At 32.1% G+C, this 17,388-nt stretch overlaps 2 protein-coding genes and 1 long non-coding RNA gene across 3 annotated transcripts in view; all 3 read left to right on the top strand.

Annotated features, from left to right (window-relative positions):
* The window catches only part of LOC141906486 (Golgi phosphoprotein 3 homolog sauron-like), a 99,389-nt gene extending 92,195 nt beyond the window's left edge, over positions 1 to 7,194 (top strand). The window contains exon 4 of the transcript XR_012619347.1: positions 7,091 to 7,194. The gene's annotated coding sequence lies outside the window, so the exon portion shown is untranslated. The remainder of the gene's footprint in view (positions 1 to 7,090) is intronic.
* LOC141906240 (uncharacterized) lies at positions 5,493 to 6,062 on the top strand. Its single transcript, XM_074795483.1, has one exon. It carries the CDS (start codon positions 5,493 to 5,495, stop codon positions 6,060 to 6,062), a length of 570 nt encoding a protein of 189 aa, XP_074651584.1.
* Positions 7,195 to 7,332: 138 nt separating the features above from the next.
* LOC141906488 (uncharacterized) lies at positions 7,333 to 16,479 on the top strand. The gene is made up of 3 exons (XR_012619348.1): positions 7,333 to 7,358; positions 7,474 to 7,565; positions 16,448 to 16,479. It is a non-coding gene; the product is annotated as an uncharacterized LOC141906488 (long non-coding RNA).
* The last annotated feature ends 909 nt before the right edge of the window (positions 16,480 to 17,388 follow it).

Genomic DNA, 17,388 nt, shown 5'->3' with positions numbered 1-17,388 from the left:
TAATAGTAAATAAAAAAGGGGGTTTTAAGTATTAAGGTATGTAATACGTATTTAATACATATCTAATACATATCTAATACGTATTATTTGAAAATACCTTAAATTATATTTCTTTTTTAAATTTATATTGAAACCTCAGTAATAATAAATAACCTTTATTATTTTCAAACTTATTCATATATTAGTTGAAAAAATAAAAATAAATTGGTTGAAAATTGTATAAATAATATTTATTTTTAAAAAGGGGGTTTTAAGTAATTAAGGTATCTAATAGGGTATCAGGTATTAGGGTATCTAATATGGTATCTAATAGGGTATCTAATACATAGGTATATTTTAAACATATTTCAATATTTATATTTGTATGAGTTAGATTTTTAAACATTAAAAGTGTTAGTAAAGTTTTATTGAAATAATTCATATATATTCATGAATAACATATAAATGAATAACTTCTAAAATCAATTTAGTAAAAAAATATGTATAATAAATGGAACCAGAACAACCACAAACTAAAAATATTACAAATAACACTGGTGTCATAAACATATACTACAAGAAGTGTTCTAAGTGTGAATTAGATAAATTAGCTATAACAGAATTTAATAAGCGTAAGATTAGCAAAGATGGTTTTCAATATTGCTGTAAAACTTGTACTAAACTATATACCAAACAATATCGAGAAGATAATATAGAACATTATAATTATTATATGGCAGAATATATGAGAGAAAGATATCAAACAGATCTTAATTTTAGACTGAAACAATGCTTAAGATCTAGATTAACACAATTATTCAACAAAGAAACACATTCAGAAACACTATCTAATCTATTGGGTTGTTCTGATGAATTTCTCAAATCATGGATTATATTTCAATTCGATGATAAAATGAATATAGATAATTATGGTGAATACTTTCATATTGATCATGTGTTGCCGATTTCTAAATTTGACATGAATGATGAATACAATAAGAAGCTAATATGGAGCTGGAAAAGACCTTTAGAAAAGAAGGAAAACATAATTAAATCTAATAAACTAGATATACAGTTATATTTAGATCAACTGGATAAAGCAAAGACATTTGTTGAATTATGGAACTCAACACATAATGAAAAATACGTTGAATGTTAAACGCTTAGAAAACCGGTTACTCTCGATCTATGTCAAACCGCCTGTATGTAATTGTATTAGGTTGTTTACAAAAGCATCTGTCGCACGTTATATTCAGTTGAATAGGGTGTATCTCATTTGAATATTGATCGAATGTGCTATTTCAGTTGAACAGGATTAATCAATTATATTACAAAGGAAGGAACATCTGTTGCACCAGACAGTGTTTAGCTAGTGAATAACTGGCAGTTATAAACGCGCAGCACATAAGCATAGGAACGTATAGGATATTCTCTCTATAAACACAATTTTAGGAGTTTACAGTTATAAATGTAAGTACTGTTTTTGTTGTTATTAAGGCGTTGGGAAACGTTAAACATGTAAAACTTATCCTGGTAAGATGCTCCACAAATGGTTATGTTTAAGTGCTGTAATTAATATTTTACAACTACAACTTCAAGTTAGTTTTATTCTACGTTAGATATTTATCTTTTAGATAACAAAATGAAGGCTATTGAATCAAGAAAGTGAAGATAGATGGATGTGGAATCAGAAATAATGGATATTTCAACTCATGAGACTGTAGCAGTTTAGCCATACTGTATAGGCTTTCAATGCATTACGTTTGCCGGAATTTCAATTGCGTCATTAAGCTGTTGTTAATGACACACAGTGACAGATGTTGTATTGTATTTTATTGATTCCTGCATTCCACGCATACCTTACCGCTCCTCTCAGGAGCGGCTTGGAATGTGGAAATCGATAATGATTGTAGAATAAAATATATGTGTGTTTATAAAATAGTATTTCCACCAGTCGTTTCTTTGAATTTATTTTCAGTTTTAGGATTTAGATGAGATCAAGAATCCGAAATGACTTATCTGGACAGTTATAATTACTGCTCCTAATAGATAAACAATAGTAGTGAGATAATCTAAATCCTAATTTAAATAAAAAGTATTTAAAATTACATATCTTCAACTAGCTAGTATTAGTTATTGTTTTTTTAATATTTTCTTTTCAAAAGAATACTTTATATCACAAATAAAAAAATACTAAAAAAACAATAACTAATACTAAAATTCTTTACCTTTAACTAAGCTAGTATTAATCTAAAGAGATACTAGTATCATTTGAAGAATACTTATTATATTTTTCTTATTAAATTTCTGTAATATAAATGTCAAAGAAATCGAGTAAGAATAGTATTGATATTGAAAAAACATTAGATGATTTGGGTATTAGTGATAATAAAGATACAGTTGTTTCTAATTCTATTCAAGTTAATAACAATATTGATTATGAATACTACTTATATTTTAAGCATCATCTAGAACTATTGATTGCCGGTGGAAAAACTAAGGAGTTTTTAAATAGAATTATTACTTTTCAAGAATTAGATGCTATGAAACCCGATAAAGTAATAAAATATTTTAAGATTTATGAAGAAGCTAGATTAGCTAGAATAAATGATTCTATTTCAGATGGTATTGTCAAATGTTATTCTCAGTTATGTAACCAGTTAATACCAATTGATGATGAAAATAAATTATATAGTGATTTGAAAAATGACTACTTAGTTATGACTGAATTACAAAAATGGGTTGGTTATGCTTCATTTCAATTAGGATCGGTTATGACATTAATTTCTACTGGCGTCATAACATTTTCGAACATCAAGCCTATGGAATATAAATCAGGTAAGAACGAAACAGATGTACTACAACCAAACAGTGAAACAGAAAATGAATCAGAACAAAAATTAACTAAAATAAATGAGTGATAGCGTTAAGAAGAAGCCTAGATCCGAGAAACAAATTATATGGGCAAGAGAATTGGGTAAAAGATCTTCAGAATTAAAACAAGCTAAGAAAAAGAAATTAACTGATATAAATGAATCACAGAGATTATCTGATATTGATTCAAATAATAATCCATCTGATTCTTCTAATGCTGGAAGTAATTATAAATTATATATTACAATTGGATTAGTAACAGTTATTATATTATCCGGTGTAATATATAAATCAAAATTCAAATCTGATGATAAAGATGATTCCAATGACAATAAACCTATCATACCAGAAAATAAGTCAAATGATAAAGTCATTGAAAATAAACCAAGATTATTATTAATGGATTAAAATAAGATGAAAAAAGAACAATATTTAAGAGATTTATATTATAACCCAGAAAGTGAAGTATCATATTCTAGTATTTCAGAATTATGGAATAAAATTAAATCTGATAATGAAAATGGTGCCGTGCGGCACCCACACGGTGATATAAAATATAGTGAATTGAAATCATGGTTACAAAATCAACCAACATATCAAATCCACAAGAAAATGGATAAAACTTATTTAACAAGAAAAGTTATGGTTTCATATATCGATCAACAATGGCAAGCAGATTTAATTGACATGAAGAACTTAGAAGAACACAACAAAGGATATTTCTGGATACTGAATGTTATAGACATATTCAGTAGATACGCATGGTCAATTCCAATCAAAAATAAAACTGGAATAGAAGTTACAAATGCTTTTAAATCAATATTTAAAGAAGCTATTCCAGATAAGATACAATTTGATGAAGGTAAGGAATTTTATAACAAACATTTTTAAAAACTATTATCTGATAACGATGTAGAATATTTTTCAACACACTCAGATAAAAAAGCATCTATTATAGAAAGATTTAATAAAACATTGAAAACTAGAATGTAGAAATATTTTACTGATAATGAAACATATAAATATATCGATGTGTTAGATGATTCAGTGAAAGGTTATAATAATTCTAAACATAGTTCTATAAATATGAAACCTATACAAGCTAGAAAAGAAGATAATTCGGAAATAGTTTGGAATAATTTATATGGAGCGTTTGTTACACATGATTTCGGTGAACCAAATTTAAAATTGGACAACACGTAAGAATATCTAAATATAGAAAAACATTTTATAAAGGTTATACCCCTAATTTTACAGAAGAAATATTCAAGATTAAAAAGATAATTTTAACTAAACCTTTTGTTTATAAACTAGAAGATCTAAATGATGAAGAAATATTAGGTTATTTCTATGAACAAGAATTATCACTTCTACCAAATCCAGATGAAATAGAATACATAATAGAAAAAGTATTGAAAACAAAAACTCTTAAAGGAAAAAAATATTCTTTGGTGAAATATAAAGGATACGATGATAAATTTAATGAATGGATTTTATCTAGTAAAATTAAAAGAATAAATGAATAAAGATTTATTTATATTTGAACCGCATAATATGTTAGTTACTGGAGTAACAAACTGTGGTAAAACACATTTCATATTAGATTTGTTAGAAACTATTTATAAGAATCATTTTGATAATATAATATTATTCTGCCCCACTTATGAAATGAATAAAACATATAATAGAGATATAGTTGAGATGAAAAAGTTTATTATATTAGATCCTAAAACAGAAAAAGAAAATTTAGATAATTGTATTAAAATAGCAATTGATACTTATAAAGGATCAAATACATTATTCATTATAGATGATTGCGCAAATTTACACGATTCAAAAGTGAGAGAAAGTGAGTTATGTTATTTAGCTTTCTCTGGGAGACATTATGGGATAACAACATGGGTTTTAAATCAAAAATATAATTCAATTGTTAAAGACTTTAGGGAGAATATAAGATTTTTAGCTTTATTTTATAACAAAGATAAAAAATCTATGCAACAATCATTGGAAGAAAATCAAATTATACCTACTGAATTACATGATGAATATATGAATAAATTAAAGAATAATAAAGGTTCAAAATTATTACTGAGACTACAATTTCCATATGAATATAAATTTATAAAATAACTATTTATATATCTATTCTATAAGAGCTTACACTTTTATATTGAATAATCTGTCAATTTAAATGTTATTCATTTACATGAATATTTTAAGAGTAATAGGGGTAATTGGCTTTCAGGTTTAAAGGTTGAATGGTCGAGTTCATTAAAAACAAATATTAAAAGTAATTTAAAACTATAATATATTTTCATAACCGTGTGTATTTCAGTTGAATAATAGAATAATTATTATCATTTGAATATATTTGATTATATGAATTTGTGTATTGTAAATAAATCAATTGGTCGCGGAGCGGAGCGGTAGCGAAGTGGAGCGACCAATTGATTTAATACAATATGCTTTTTAAATTATTGATATCTTAGAATAAATATTTAGTTATAATATAAAATACACACGGTTATGAAAATATATTATAGTTTTAAATTACTTTTAATGTTTTGTTTTTTAATGAGCTCGACCGTTCGACCTTTGATCTGAAAGCCCATTACCCCTATTACTTATAGAGACTCACGATGGATAAGGACCGACGAAGTAGGAACGCGCATAGAGGACTTATAAAGGTATCTTTTACCGCAATTGATGAACATTTAGCTAAAGATGAGTATGAATTGGAACACGAAACTCTTATGGAAGTTTGTTCTCGCATTAAGACAATTGAAGGCCTGAATGAAATAATTTACGGAAAGCTCGACGATACTGAGCATCAAAAGTTTTTTGAAGAGGCCAAAACAGAGATTTCATGCCAGAGAATTCTTGCACGTAGACACGAGAAAACTATATTAAAACATTTAGATAAGCCAACCCCGCCAACTGAACCTATAAATCCTGCACCTAGTGACAGCTTAAAAGTACATTTGCCGAAAAAAACTTTGCCGAAGTTTTCTGGTGCAGTATTAGAATGGCAGTCGTTTTGGGACTCTTTTGTTGCCGCAAGTGTCTGCAAATTCAACTACCTGAAATGCCAATTGAGTGGTGAGGCGTTGGGGAGTATTGCGGGTATCCCTTTAACGGACAGAGGCTATAGTGAGGCTGTCGAGATTCTCCAGGGTCGGAACGGGCGAAGTTGTGCGCGTCTGTTATAAAGGAATTCAGAGAGCGATGGGCTAACGAATATCTTGTGTCTTTGCGGGAAAGGTCTCTTACCGGTCTAAAGCCCTTTGCTAATGCTCACAAAGGTGATGTTGTTATTATAAATGGGAAAAGTGAAAATGTTCCACGGTTAAAGTGGAAACTTGGGAGTCATCACGGAGTTGCATGCTGGTTCCGATAATATTGTGAGAAGTGCGACGGTTAAAACCGCAAATGGGATCACAAATCGCCCGCTTAGCAAATTACATCCTTGAGAAGTCATGGCGACTAAAGACTTCTTCTTCGGCAAACCTACGGGAAAATTTGAAACTGTGCGAGAAAGACCGCCGAAGCGTGAAGCTGCGTTGGCAGCGAGACGTGCGATCGCTGAAACAGGGGTTTGGCGATGGGCTTGGATTTTATTTCCGGGTTGTTGATAATCTCGCGAGAATGGCGCTAAATATGAACTGCGAATAAATTCAAAATATCACGGAAATACCTTGTGTTTATATATTGTTTATTTATCCGCTATAAAGTTTCGATAAACAATTGGTCGTTAAGAATAATTATCAGACGGTCGTCACGCTTTACTATATAAAATCACAAGGGATGAAACGCAGTTCAAGTCGTGCCAGCCAGAAAGTTGGGACAGTCACGTGACGCTTCTTATTTGACTGAATGCGAACCTGAAGCATCTAAGATGGAAACTATGATACGAAAATTATTTGAGAATAACTTACATTCGAATGCATTTTTTGACTATGAATTATACATTTCATCATAATTAATTCTGTATAAGTTATTTATTTCATATGAATCATAATCTGACAATTGATATCGGTCTGTGAATATGTTAACTTTTCATGTTTTTCATGTTGAAGTTTTAAATGCGATGACGTCATCGGAATGTCACGTTACTGTCCCAACTTTCTGGCTGAAAATTTAAGTACAGCGGAGGCCTGGCGTTTCATCCCTTGTGATTTTACCCACTAATTCCTAACTGTCCCTGAATTTGATGATAATGATAATGATTTCTTTTTAGTTGTGGCTTCCCGTTGACTAGCTTTGAGCAGAATGAACTGTCCACTCAAGCCTCTCGAGGGGACATATCTTTAAATGGGCACTTGACCTCAAGTAACCCATATCCAGCACCATCAGCAATAACTAAAGAATCAGGAGAAGCACCTAGCCATGGGAATGCGGGATTAACTATCATACCACAGGGAAAAACTTGTACCAGCTTTCCACAATTCCCTAGGTACTCAATATATATCAATATGGCCTTGTCTCAGGCCTACGGATGCGATAAGGTAAGTCTATAGCACCCTAAGAATGATAATAACACACTGATTATAAATCAGTTGCTCGATACTTACCTCAAATGATCATTAAGTCGTAGATGAAGATTCAATCGTCTTTTACTAGGTGATTATTAAGCGCCATCTAGTGGTCATTGGCAACCCCGAGAAAAATGGCGTTAGTGATAACGAAATTCTCTATTCCGTGTCGTACAGCAGGTAAATGTGAAATATCATTTGATGTTGGCAGTGATTCTACAAATTTGGCTGTAACCTTTGCTTTCCTTTTTAATATTGTACCAAATGTACTAGCTGTCAATCGATATTTACGAGCTGAATACCAATCACAACTAAATCTCTGTTTTCGAGTGAGTTCCTCGAGTTCAACAGATTATTGGAAATTTACAATAAGCCTTTTTACAGTTTCCAGGCGCCATTTTTTTGGGTACCCGCCGGGTCCGCATTGTTGAATTTTTCGTCCCTTTTTTTCCCCCGTTTAATATTTTTATTTCGTTTATATCTCTGGATTGGATAAAGATAGAAACAAAGTGAAAATATCGATGAACTCAACTGATAATAACCTTTTTTATGATATCACTTATGTCTTAAGTTAATGCAACAATGTGCGCTGGTGAAGTTATAAACATTGATATCGTCTTACCGATAATTCAACTTGAATTATTGCTCATCTCATTCAAAAGTTCGTAATTCTTACAAATTTTAATCTACATTTTTGAAGTTTTCAGGATCAATAGCCATTTATATGTGGTCTTATATACCTTTTTTAGATTATTGATGAATTCTTGTTCCAAAAGTGTTGGCTGCCTTGGAAATTTTAATCTGGGTGAAATTCTTATAGGCATTGTAGGAAAATGATCAAAAATAGCGGGTGTTCGAACTTCGCTCAATCACTGAATCGCTGAATCGCTGAACCGCTGAATTACTGAAACGCTGAATTTAATGTTAATCATCATTTCTTTTAATTTTACTGATTTTTTCAAGCAATTGTAAAACGAACAATGTATAATAAATAATAAATCATATAAGTGGTGCCATGTTTGACGATAGTACGCTTTTAGAGCAAGATGAAAACGCTTTGCGGACGCGCGCCAGGACCAAAATGAAAGTTTATTTTTATAACATCCAGCATTCAACAATTTTATATCTGCTGGTACGTCAAATAAAATTTTATGTTATCAAAATAAAGTACCTGTATTCATAGGTTTTTTAGTATTTCTGTCTTTTTTGCTGGAAGGTTTAGGAAATTTGGTTCGGCCTTGGTACTACACGTATGAGTTATTAAAGGGTCCTGCTAAAGTACGAAACTACGAAATTACGAAATATGAAACGAAATTACGAAGTATGGAGCGAAATTACGAAACTACGAAATTACGAAATGGAAATTTTTTTGCCAGTAGTGCTTAAATACGAACCGAAATACGAAACGAAATGGTCACATTTCAAACACACGCCCATACTATGGTCATAGCTCGTTATAACGCTACAGGACTGTAAAAATCTCGGCGGTGCATGTAAATGATCTTTTGAAAGTACCATATTCAAGAATTTATTTTCTTAAACTGGAGGGTTTTAAGAACGTCTACAATTAGTAGAAACTTGTAGGATGTTCTCAAAAACAAATAATGAATACGCTGCGCCATTTCCACGAAACTCAGACGCGGTAAAGCATAGTGAAATGATAGGCCCTACACATGGACTACATTACGATCTTTTTACCGCTTAACAGCGTAGTGACGAGCAATTTGAAAAAAATTCCGGCCGTGAATTTTCTTTTCGAATCCGCATCCCTTGCAAAATCCAGACTTTTAAGCTCCTCAGCAGAGGAGAAACGAGGTATCAATTTTTTAGCCTAAACACTGCAGGATATATTTTAAGGCACACTTCGTTCTCTAACCCGTAATTTATTAATCGCTACCTTCCAGTTGTATATGAGCATGCGCAGATCATTCTCCCTGATGGCATCGCTAAATTCAGTCGCGGCACGGAACCCTGCCACACTAGACCGGGTGCGCATGTTGAAGCCAGCTCCACGAATCTGCTGCTTTAGCGCAAAAAATTACAAAATTTTTTCATTTCGTAATTTCGTTGCATATTTCTTAATTTCGTAGTTTCGTACTTTTGAAGTACCCGTTATTAAATTTATGCGTGGTAATATTCTCAGGTGAATAAGCCGAATGGGGGTCCACAGAGCGAATCCCTACAAAGCTGTAAGGTTAAAACTCACGCAGAATCATATGTGATCATTTTCGATTAAACAGTTGTTGTTTTAATGGGAATTCCTCTGTTGAATTTATCACATGTAACACTACCGATCGGCGATACGACTTTTGCCCTTTCTTCACAGAGAAAATGGTTCTCACCGCTCGAACGCCACGGTTGTACATGTACCTGTATCAGTTTCTATTCTATGGTATAAGTAGTACCGGTGACCATCGCCGAAGGCCGTTACCACAGTCCGCAGAATACTACGTCCGTTACCGTAGTCCGTGTAACTAGATTTTTTTCGAAAATGTAACGAAATTTCTCATTAAATCGATCAAATAATAATTGTATTTAGAATATGTAAGATTTACATAGATTCAGGGTATTTAAGAATAAATTCAATGATTCAGCGAAATTAATATAATAATCAGCGTTTCAGCGATTCAGCGATTCAGCGAAGTTCGAACACCCAAAAATAACTGATGAATCTGAGTATGAAGAAAAATCACTGACAACATCCTTCAATCTCCTTCAGAAATACTAAGTTGATAACTTAGAACACTACCGACCGGGGTTTGAACACCTATTTTCGTGTCAATCATATCTCTATGTTCATTGAACATCTGACAAAAGCCTAAAGACGGTTTTATTATCTTTAAATTTTGAAATAAGTCTAAAGTATCATTGAACTGTGAGTGTTTCAAATAGTCAGCCCTGGCATCATAGTGTTGATTTTATACCAGTCTTTTTGGAGCCATATTCAGGCCTGATAACTGAATAACTCCTAATTGGTTCTGGGTAAATTCCAGCGGTTCTTGGCCGGTTCCATTCATGCGGGTTGTCAGTACATGTACCGATTTCTGGGTACTTGACTATTTTCATTTTGTTACAATGGTCCAGTAAATCAACAATGTGGTTGCAGCAACCACCACTTCCAGCTGCACAACTGCAATGACCAACTAGAACTACGTCACCGAAAAGAGCTACCAAGACATTATGTGGGGTTTCATTCATGCGTTGGAAACGAAAACATTTACCCCGAACGAATAGCAAATCAGTGTCTTTTTCATAACATTGGCCACATTATGTACATAGTTTTTCATAAAAAAACTTTGTCTGGGGCTTTTCTATGTATTGTTCACCTTTGAGTCTTTTTCCTGATTTCACGGCATGGTCACGTATATTTAAAAAAGTAAATGTCTTTGAAACTAAAATATCTTTGGTCCAACCATTCTGCGGTGCCTGTAAAATAATTTCTTGCGGATCATCCTTGATGTTAACTGAAGAATTGGTTGCAGCTTCCGTACATACTGGACATTTCATAATTTTTGCTCTTGTACATGTATATGTCTTGTGAGGATCCGGGTCAATTACTGACGCTGACTACATTAGCGAACCCTGAAATGAAATTTATTTCAAATTTCTACTATAGCCATCAAGATTGAAATATCTGTTTTTAATTAACTGAACTGAAAGAAATAAACTGGTCTTCATGTGGTTTTTAATTGGAATTATCTAAATTGTATGGAATACTTCAAAGTATTTAAAAACATTTAAAAACATCGGAAGTTTTTTTGAATGAATTTATAAAACTACCTTGAAATTAATACAGCTCTGGTGTCTGCAGACTTATATTTTAAACCCCGACATCTCAACCAAAATTGTAGGTCATTCTTCCTGTACTTTGAAGTTGAGATTTCTAACAATGAACCTGGGATATCGATCGCAGTAAGCTGAAAATATGAGATAATGAGGTTTAAATGCAAAGGATGTAAGGGATATAATTAACACAACCAATTACAGGTTATTAACAAACATTTCAAAATGGAGTGAAATTCTTAAGTAGGCCTAATGACGTGTAGTTCAGCTCAGTGATATATCTGAACATAATTTCTTAATGTACAGACAATGTTTTCTTTTTAAATTCAAAAGACACTAGATTATTACCTGAGAACACAAATCACAACCAATGGCACCTCTGGAAGACGGATTATCATCGTACTGGGAACTACCGGTCAGCCGTTAGACGAGAATCCGCAGAGACTGAGTTCCAGTCGGGTACTAGCACTGTCGCCGATGTCTTCCCTCCCCTCCTTAATCCTTAATCGCCTTAATCATAGGGCATTATCCGTCCTATTTCACGAGAAGTATTATCGATCGACAATCGACCCCTCTAGTATAAATATACGGACATTAAGTGTTATTCTAACGAGTTTCCACATCACTGTGATGCTGGGACTGGGACACAGCGAGGACTATTCCTCTCTGTCTCCCAGTCGCTCGTAATACCTCGTGCTTGAGTTCTAATTTAAGCTATATGATAATCAGGCAGCTAAGCCGTTTGACGTAAGTAATGCGCCTGCGCGACCTAACCGTTTCGGCTATATCCGCCCTCGCGTTCTAACCATTCATGCAATGCAATCGTTGTAAAGTCGAATTTTATTCGGTTTACATGCAGTTGAAGATTATAATCAACATACTTATAGATTAACAAATTATAAACAATTTGAAAATAATTATAAGATAGATAATTATCCAGTTAGAATTAAAAATATCCCAAAAATAGAAAGAGATAATAATCTAAAAATAAATGTATTCGATTTAATCAAATTACCTAAAACAAAAGGTAACAATATAAAACATTTTACATTAGAGCCTTTATACCTATCAAAAGATTATGATTCAAATGATGTTATAGATATACTATATTTTGAGAATCATTATATGTGGATAAAACAAATCGATTTATTTTTTAGAACAGAAAATAATCACAATAAAAAATATCTACGTAGAAAATGTTTACATAGATTCAGCAATGAAAGTACATTAAATCATAAACAGTATTAAATCATAAACAATTATGTGATAACCATGATTATTGTAAAATGATTTTACCAAATGAAAAGGATAAAGTATTAGAATTCAATGTTTACAAGAATAAAGTACCATTTGTAATATATGGAGATTTTGAATCATTAAACAAAGAATTAACTGATCAAGATAGAAAAGAAATATATCATAAAAGAAAGAAATTGAATTCTAATGAAAATGATGTAATTGATTATTCAGATCCTCTAATAACAAATACTATCAAAAAGATTCATCAATCAGCTGCAGCTTTCGGGTCATATATTAAATCTGATTATCCAGAACTAATTGAAAGTGAATATTATAATTATAGAAATGAAAATGTTATCAATCATTTTTGTGACTTATTAATTGAATATTAAATCAAATTTAGTACACTATTAAATACAAATATAGAAATTATAATGACAGAAGAAGATAAAGAAGAATTTGATTTATCAGATAAATGTTATTATTGCGAAAAACTATTTAATTTTAAAGATAAAAAAGACCATGATCATTTGAATGGAAAGCTTAGAGGTGCAGCACATGAGAATTGTAACTTACAAGCTAAAAAAAATAAACTTTGTTCCAGTTATATTTCATAATTTATCAGGGTATGATGCTCATTTATTCATCAAGCAACTAATGTCATAAAATAGAAGAAATCAATAATGAAATAGAAAGATTAAATTCAAATAGATCAAAAGGTGTTGCTAAAATACCAACTTATAAATTTAGAATGTTAGCTAAAACATCTGAGAATTATATATCTTTCCAATTTGGGTGTCTAGGATTTTTAGATTCATATAGATTTTTAAGTAGTTCGTTAGATAATTTATAAAAATCATTAGTTGATGATGAATTAGAAATATTAAAACAACACTATCCAAATAATGATGATTTTCAATTAATGAGATATAAAGGAGCAATTTCATATTCATGTTATAAAAATCATAATGATTTTAATATAACTGAATTATTAAACGAACAATTCTATGATGAATTAAAAAATGAATATGTTAAAGATGAAGTTCATAATAGAACATTGGATATTTGGAATCATTTCAATATAATAAATCATGGACAATTAGTAGATTTATACCTAAAGTCAGATGTATTATTATTAACTGATATATTTGAAAGGTTTAGAGATGTAAATCTAAAATATTTCAATATTGATCCATGTCATTGTTATTCTAGTCCAGGTTTAAAACTTGGGACTGTGGTTTAAAATTTACAGATATAAAAATGGATTTATTAACGAATATAGATCAATTATTATCATTTGAAAAATCTATAAGAGGAGGAGTTTCAGGTGTATTAGGCGATAGATATTTCAATGTAAATGATAACCCTGGATATAAGTTATTATATATAGATGCAAATAATCTATATGGTTGGGCAATGATGGAACCTCAACCTTATGGGGTATTTGAAATAACTGAAGTTTTACAACATGAAAATAATGATAAATTTGATTGGAAGAAAAGAATTCTAGATATTGCAGATGATTCAGATACTGGTTACTTTTTTGTTGTAGACTTGGAATACCCTGAAAACATTAAATTTAAATCTAGAAATCTAGCATACTGTCCCGAACATAAAACTGTAACACATGAAGAATTATCAAATTATCAAAAAGAATTAAACCTGAAAATCATATTCATACAGAAAAGTAAATTGTAACTCAGGAAGATAAATATAATTATGTAGTACATTATCGGATATTAAAATTCTATTTGAATCAAGGAATGATTCTAAAAAAGTACATAGATATATTTCATTCAGTCAATCTAAATGGTTAGAAAAATATATACATTTTAATACCAACAGAGAACTAAAGTTAAAACTGATTTCGAGAAAGATATCTTCAAGTTAATGAATAATGCATTCTATGGTAAGACTTGTGAAAATATTAGAAATAGAAATGATATTGAGCTAGTTAGTAATGGTAAAAGGATAAGACATTTACAATCATATCCTAAGTTCATAGGTAACAGAATATTTGATGAAAATTTAGCTGCAGTTAAAATGAGGAGAACAAGTATGAAATTTAATAAACCAATTTATGTTTTAGAAATATCAAAATTATTAATGTATGAATTTTACTATAACGTATTACAACCTCATTTTGGAGAAAAGCATATATAAATCTTATATTTTGATACCGACAGTTACATATTAAAGACAAGAGGACTGAGGTTCGAAGAAGCAAAGTCTGATGTATAAATTATAAATTACATAAAAAAGGCAAATTATGAAAAGAAATTGATATTCCATTAGAGAAGTTTGTTTAAAGAAATTCTGTTTTCCGTTTGCATTGCGCACGTGGTAATGCTATTGTTTACACCTAATGTCATCGATAAAATGAGGCGCGGAGCTGAGCCTGCTGTCAATCAACATAATTGGTTTTCACTAAAAATGCGCACTTGAAAAACTATGTAGTGTATCAATCTAGAATTTTCGGCACTATATCCGATGCTAAACACCTTTCTTTAAAGGTTTATTTGGTGTAAATCGGATCACAAATATTTCTGATATTTTGTTCTTAACTTTTGAAGTGGAAGCCGGTGTTGGCATCAACGTGTGTATAGGGTCTGTCTAAAGAACATACCTCTAACCGCCCTGTGGTGTTTTTCGTTCCGATTTTGATTTTAGTATTTTAGATGCAACCCGAATGATTCATTTCAGGACTTCACCCAGTCCCTAGCGTTGCGCTCCGTAATACTGCGTGTACTAAGGAGCTCGCATGTGACCGAGTGATATACCACTTTCACTGACACCAGTCAGGTTCTCACTCAGTGCATTCGTTATCGATTAAACAATTTAAAGAAACGGATTTAACAATTTAAAGAATGGAACATGTTATTTATAAGAAAAAAAAACAGCATCATGCACTAGCCTAGTGCTTTTCTGCTGCTGATGTATCATAACCACTTATAAGTTTCATTCACTTCAAGTAAAGATACATTGTATTTTAAAACATGTACAAGGTATGAAATGATCAACTGTCTAAATCTGTTTTGTATGGTGGCTGATTCGGGCAATACTAAATAAATTTTCTGTACGGCTAGAGCAACGACAAAAAAATTTTCACAGTGGCTCTTTTTTTGTTTTCTCGCGCGAGAATTCAAAAAGTTTGGGTTTCTCGCGCGAGAATTCAAAAAGTTTTGAATTCTCGCGCGAGAAAACCAAAATGTTTTGTTTTCTCGCGCGAAAAAAGGCCCGCTATCCCTCAGTGTCTTGGCCTGAAATAATGTACTTTTGTCTGTACATTTTGGCGCTCGAACCTTAAAGTAATTTCGATACGGTATCAGCTCAGACTCGGACTGGATTCTATATTTCACCCGAAAAGAAAAAAACCAAAGGGCGGTTAAAGGTATGTTCTTTAAACAGACACGTGTGTACATCCTCGCTTGCCAGGGGTCCGGTATCACTCCCGAACTCGCTTCCACCAGCGAACAGCTCTAGCGTTCGGCGAACAGCTTTAGCGTTGTGGGTTCGAATCACTTGAAGGGTGAAGATACCGTAGGCGCATTTGTTTGAAAGCGGTTTGCACAAACTGGTTTATTTCGGTTTATTACGTCACAAACCGGTTTGCCGTAGTGTGAACAAATGCGACGGTTTACTGTGTGGGGTATTCAAAATGGTCGATGATAGCGAGAAGAAAATCATCTGCGTTTTGTCGATAGCTGAATTGTCTTCCTCTGTTGGTTCTGTGACCAATAGCAGTATTCGTTCAAACCGTTATCAAAATACGCTTCTAAAACGTTCGTCATCGACCCCAGCTTGTGTTCTGATAAATGTTTTTGAGAGTGTTAAACACAAAAAGAGGAGAACTGTAAATCGGATTACAAATTACTGTGACGTTACAGTAAGTAGATATCTGCCAGAGGACTTTAGGCTACGTTTTAGAATGACTCGTGAAACATTTGATAGGGTTTTGGAGTATGTTGGACCGTACATCATCGAAAGTGGTACACGAAATAAACCCGTGGAAAAACTACTTGTTTACTTATATTATGCAGGAACACAGGCAACACTCATGCATATTGCTGACATGTTTGGCGTGTGTGAAGCATCCGTGCATTAAATTATCGGTGAGTCGTTTGAAACTAGTTTTGATGGAAAATTTATAATTGTAATGTAATAATCATTTGTTGTATTTTGTTTTTTTTTCAGGTAAGGTATCTGCCTGTGTGGTTAGACATGTCATGCCAAAAGGTTATAAAGTGGCCATCATTGGAACGTACGAAAGAAATATTTGCGGGTTTCGAATGACTTCAAGGTTTCCCGAAAGTTTTAGGCGCTGTGGACGGCACGCACATACCAATAAAGGCACCAGTTAAGAGTCCAGAAGCATACATCAATCGAAAAAAGTTTTATTCCATAAACGTATGTGCTATCTGTGATAGTGACTATCAATTTATTGACGTTTATACTGGTTGGCCTGGATCAACCCATGATTCTCGTGTTTTTCGAAATTCTCCCTTATGGCATGCAATCGAAAGTACTGATAACCAAGAAAGTATATTTCCTCTTAACAGTCATTTACTTGGAGATTCTGCGTATTCTCTGGGCAGTGTCCTTATTACCCCATTCAAAGATACTGGCAATCTAACCAGAATACAGAAAAATTTCAATTTCAAACATAGCTCAACACGCATGAGGGTTGAACATACTTTTGGTATTTCAAAAGGCCGATTCCGACGTTTGAAATATATAGATATGAGCGACATGGAACGGATGATGAACTTCATTAGTATTTGTTTTGTACTTCACAACATTTGCATGTTAACTGACGGAGAATTTGAGGATTATATGCAAGAGGGCTTGCATAACATGCAGGAGAATAATGTACCAGTGTTATGTGAAATGGAAGGAGAATCTGTAAATGGGCGACAGAAAAGAGATATTATATCTGTACTACTTAATACTGGTTTGTAATGACATACTAAAAATGAAGATT

The sequence above is a fragment of the Tubulanus polymorphus genome, chromosome 5 (assembly GCF_964204645.1).
Source record: "Tubulanus polymorphus chromosome 5, tnTubPoly1.2, whole genome shotgun sequence".
Taxonomy (NCBI): Eukaryota; Metazoa; Nemertea; class Palaeonemertea; order Tubulaniformes; family Tubulanidae; genus Tubulanus; species Tubulanus polymorphus.
Note: the sequence above shows the minus strand (reverse complement) of the source record. Positions and strands in the feature narration are given on the sequence as shown.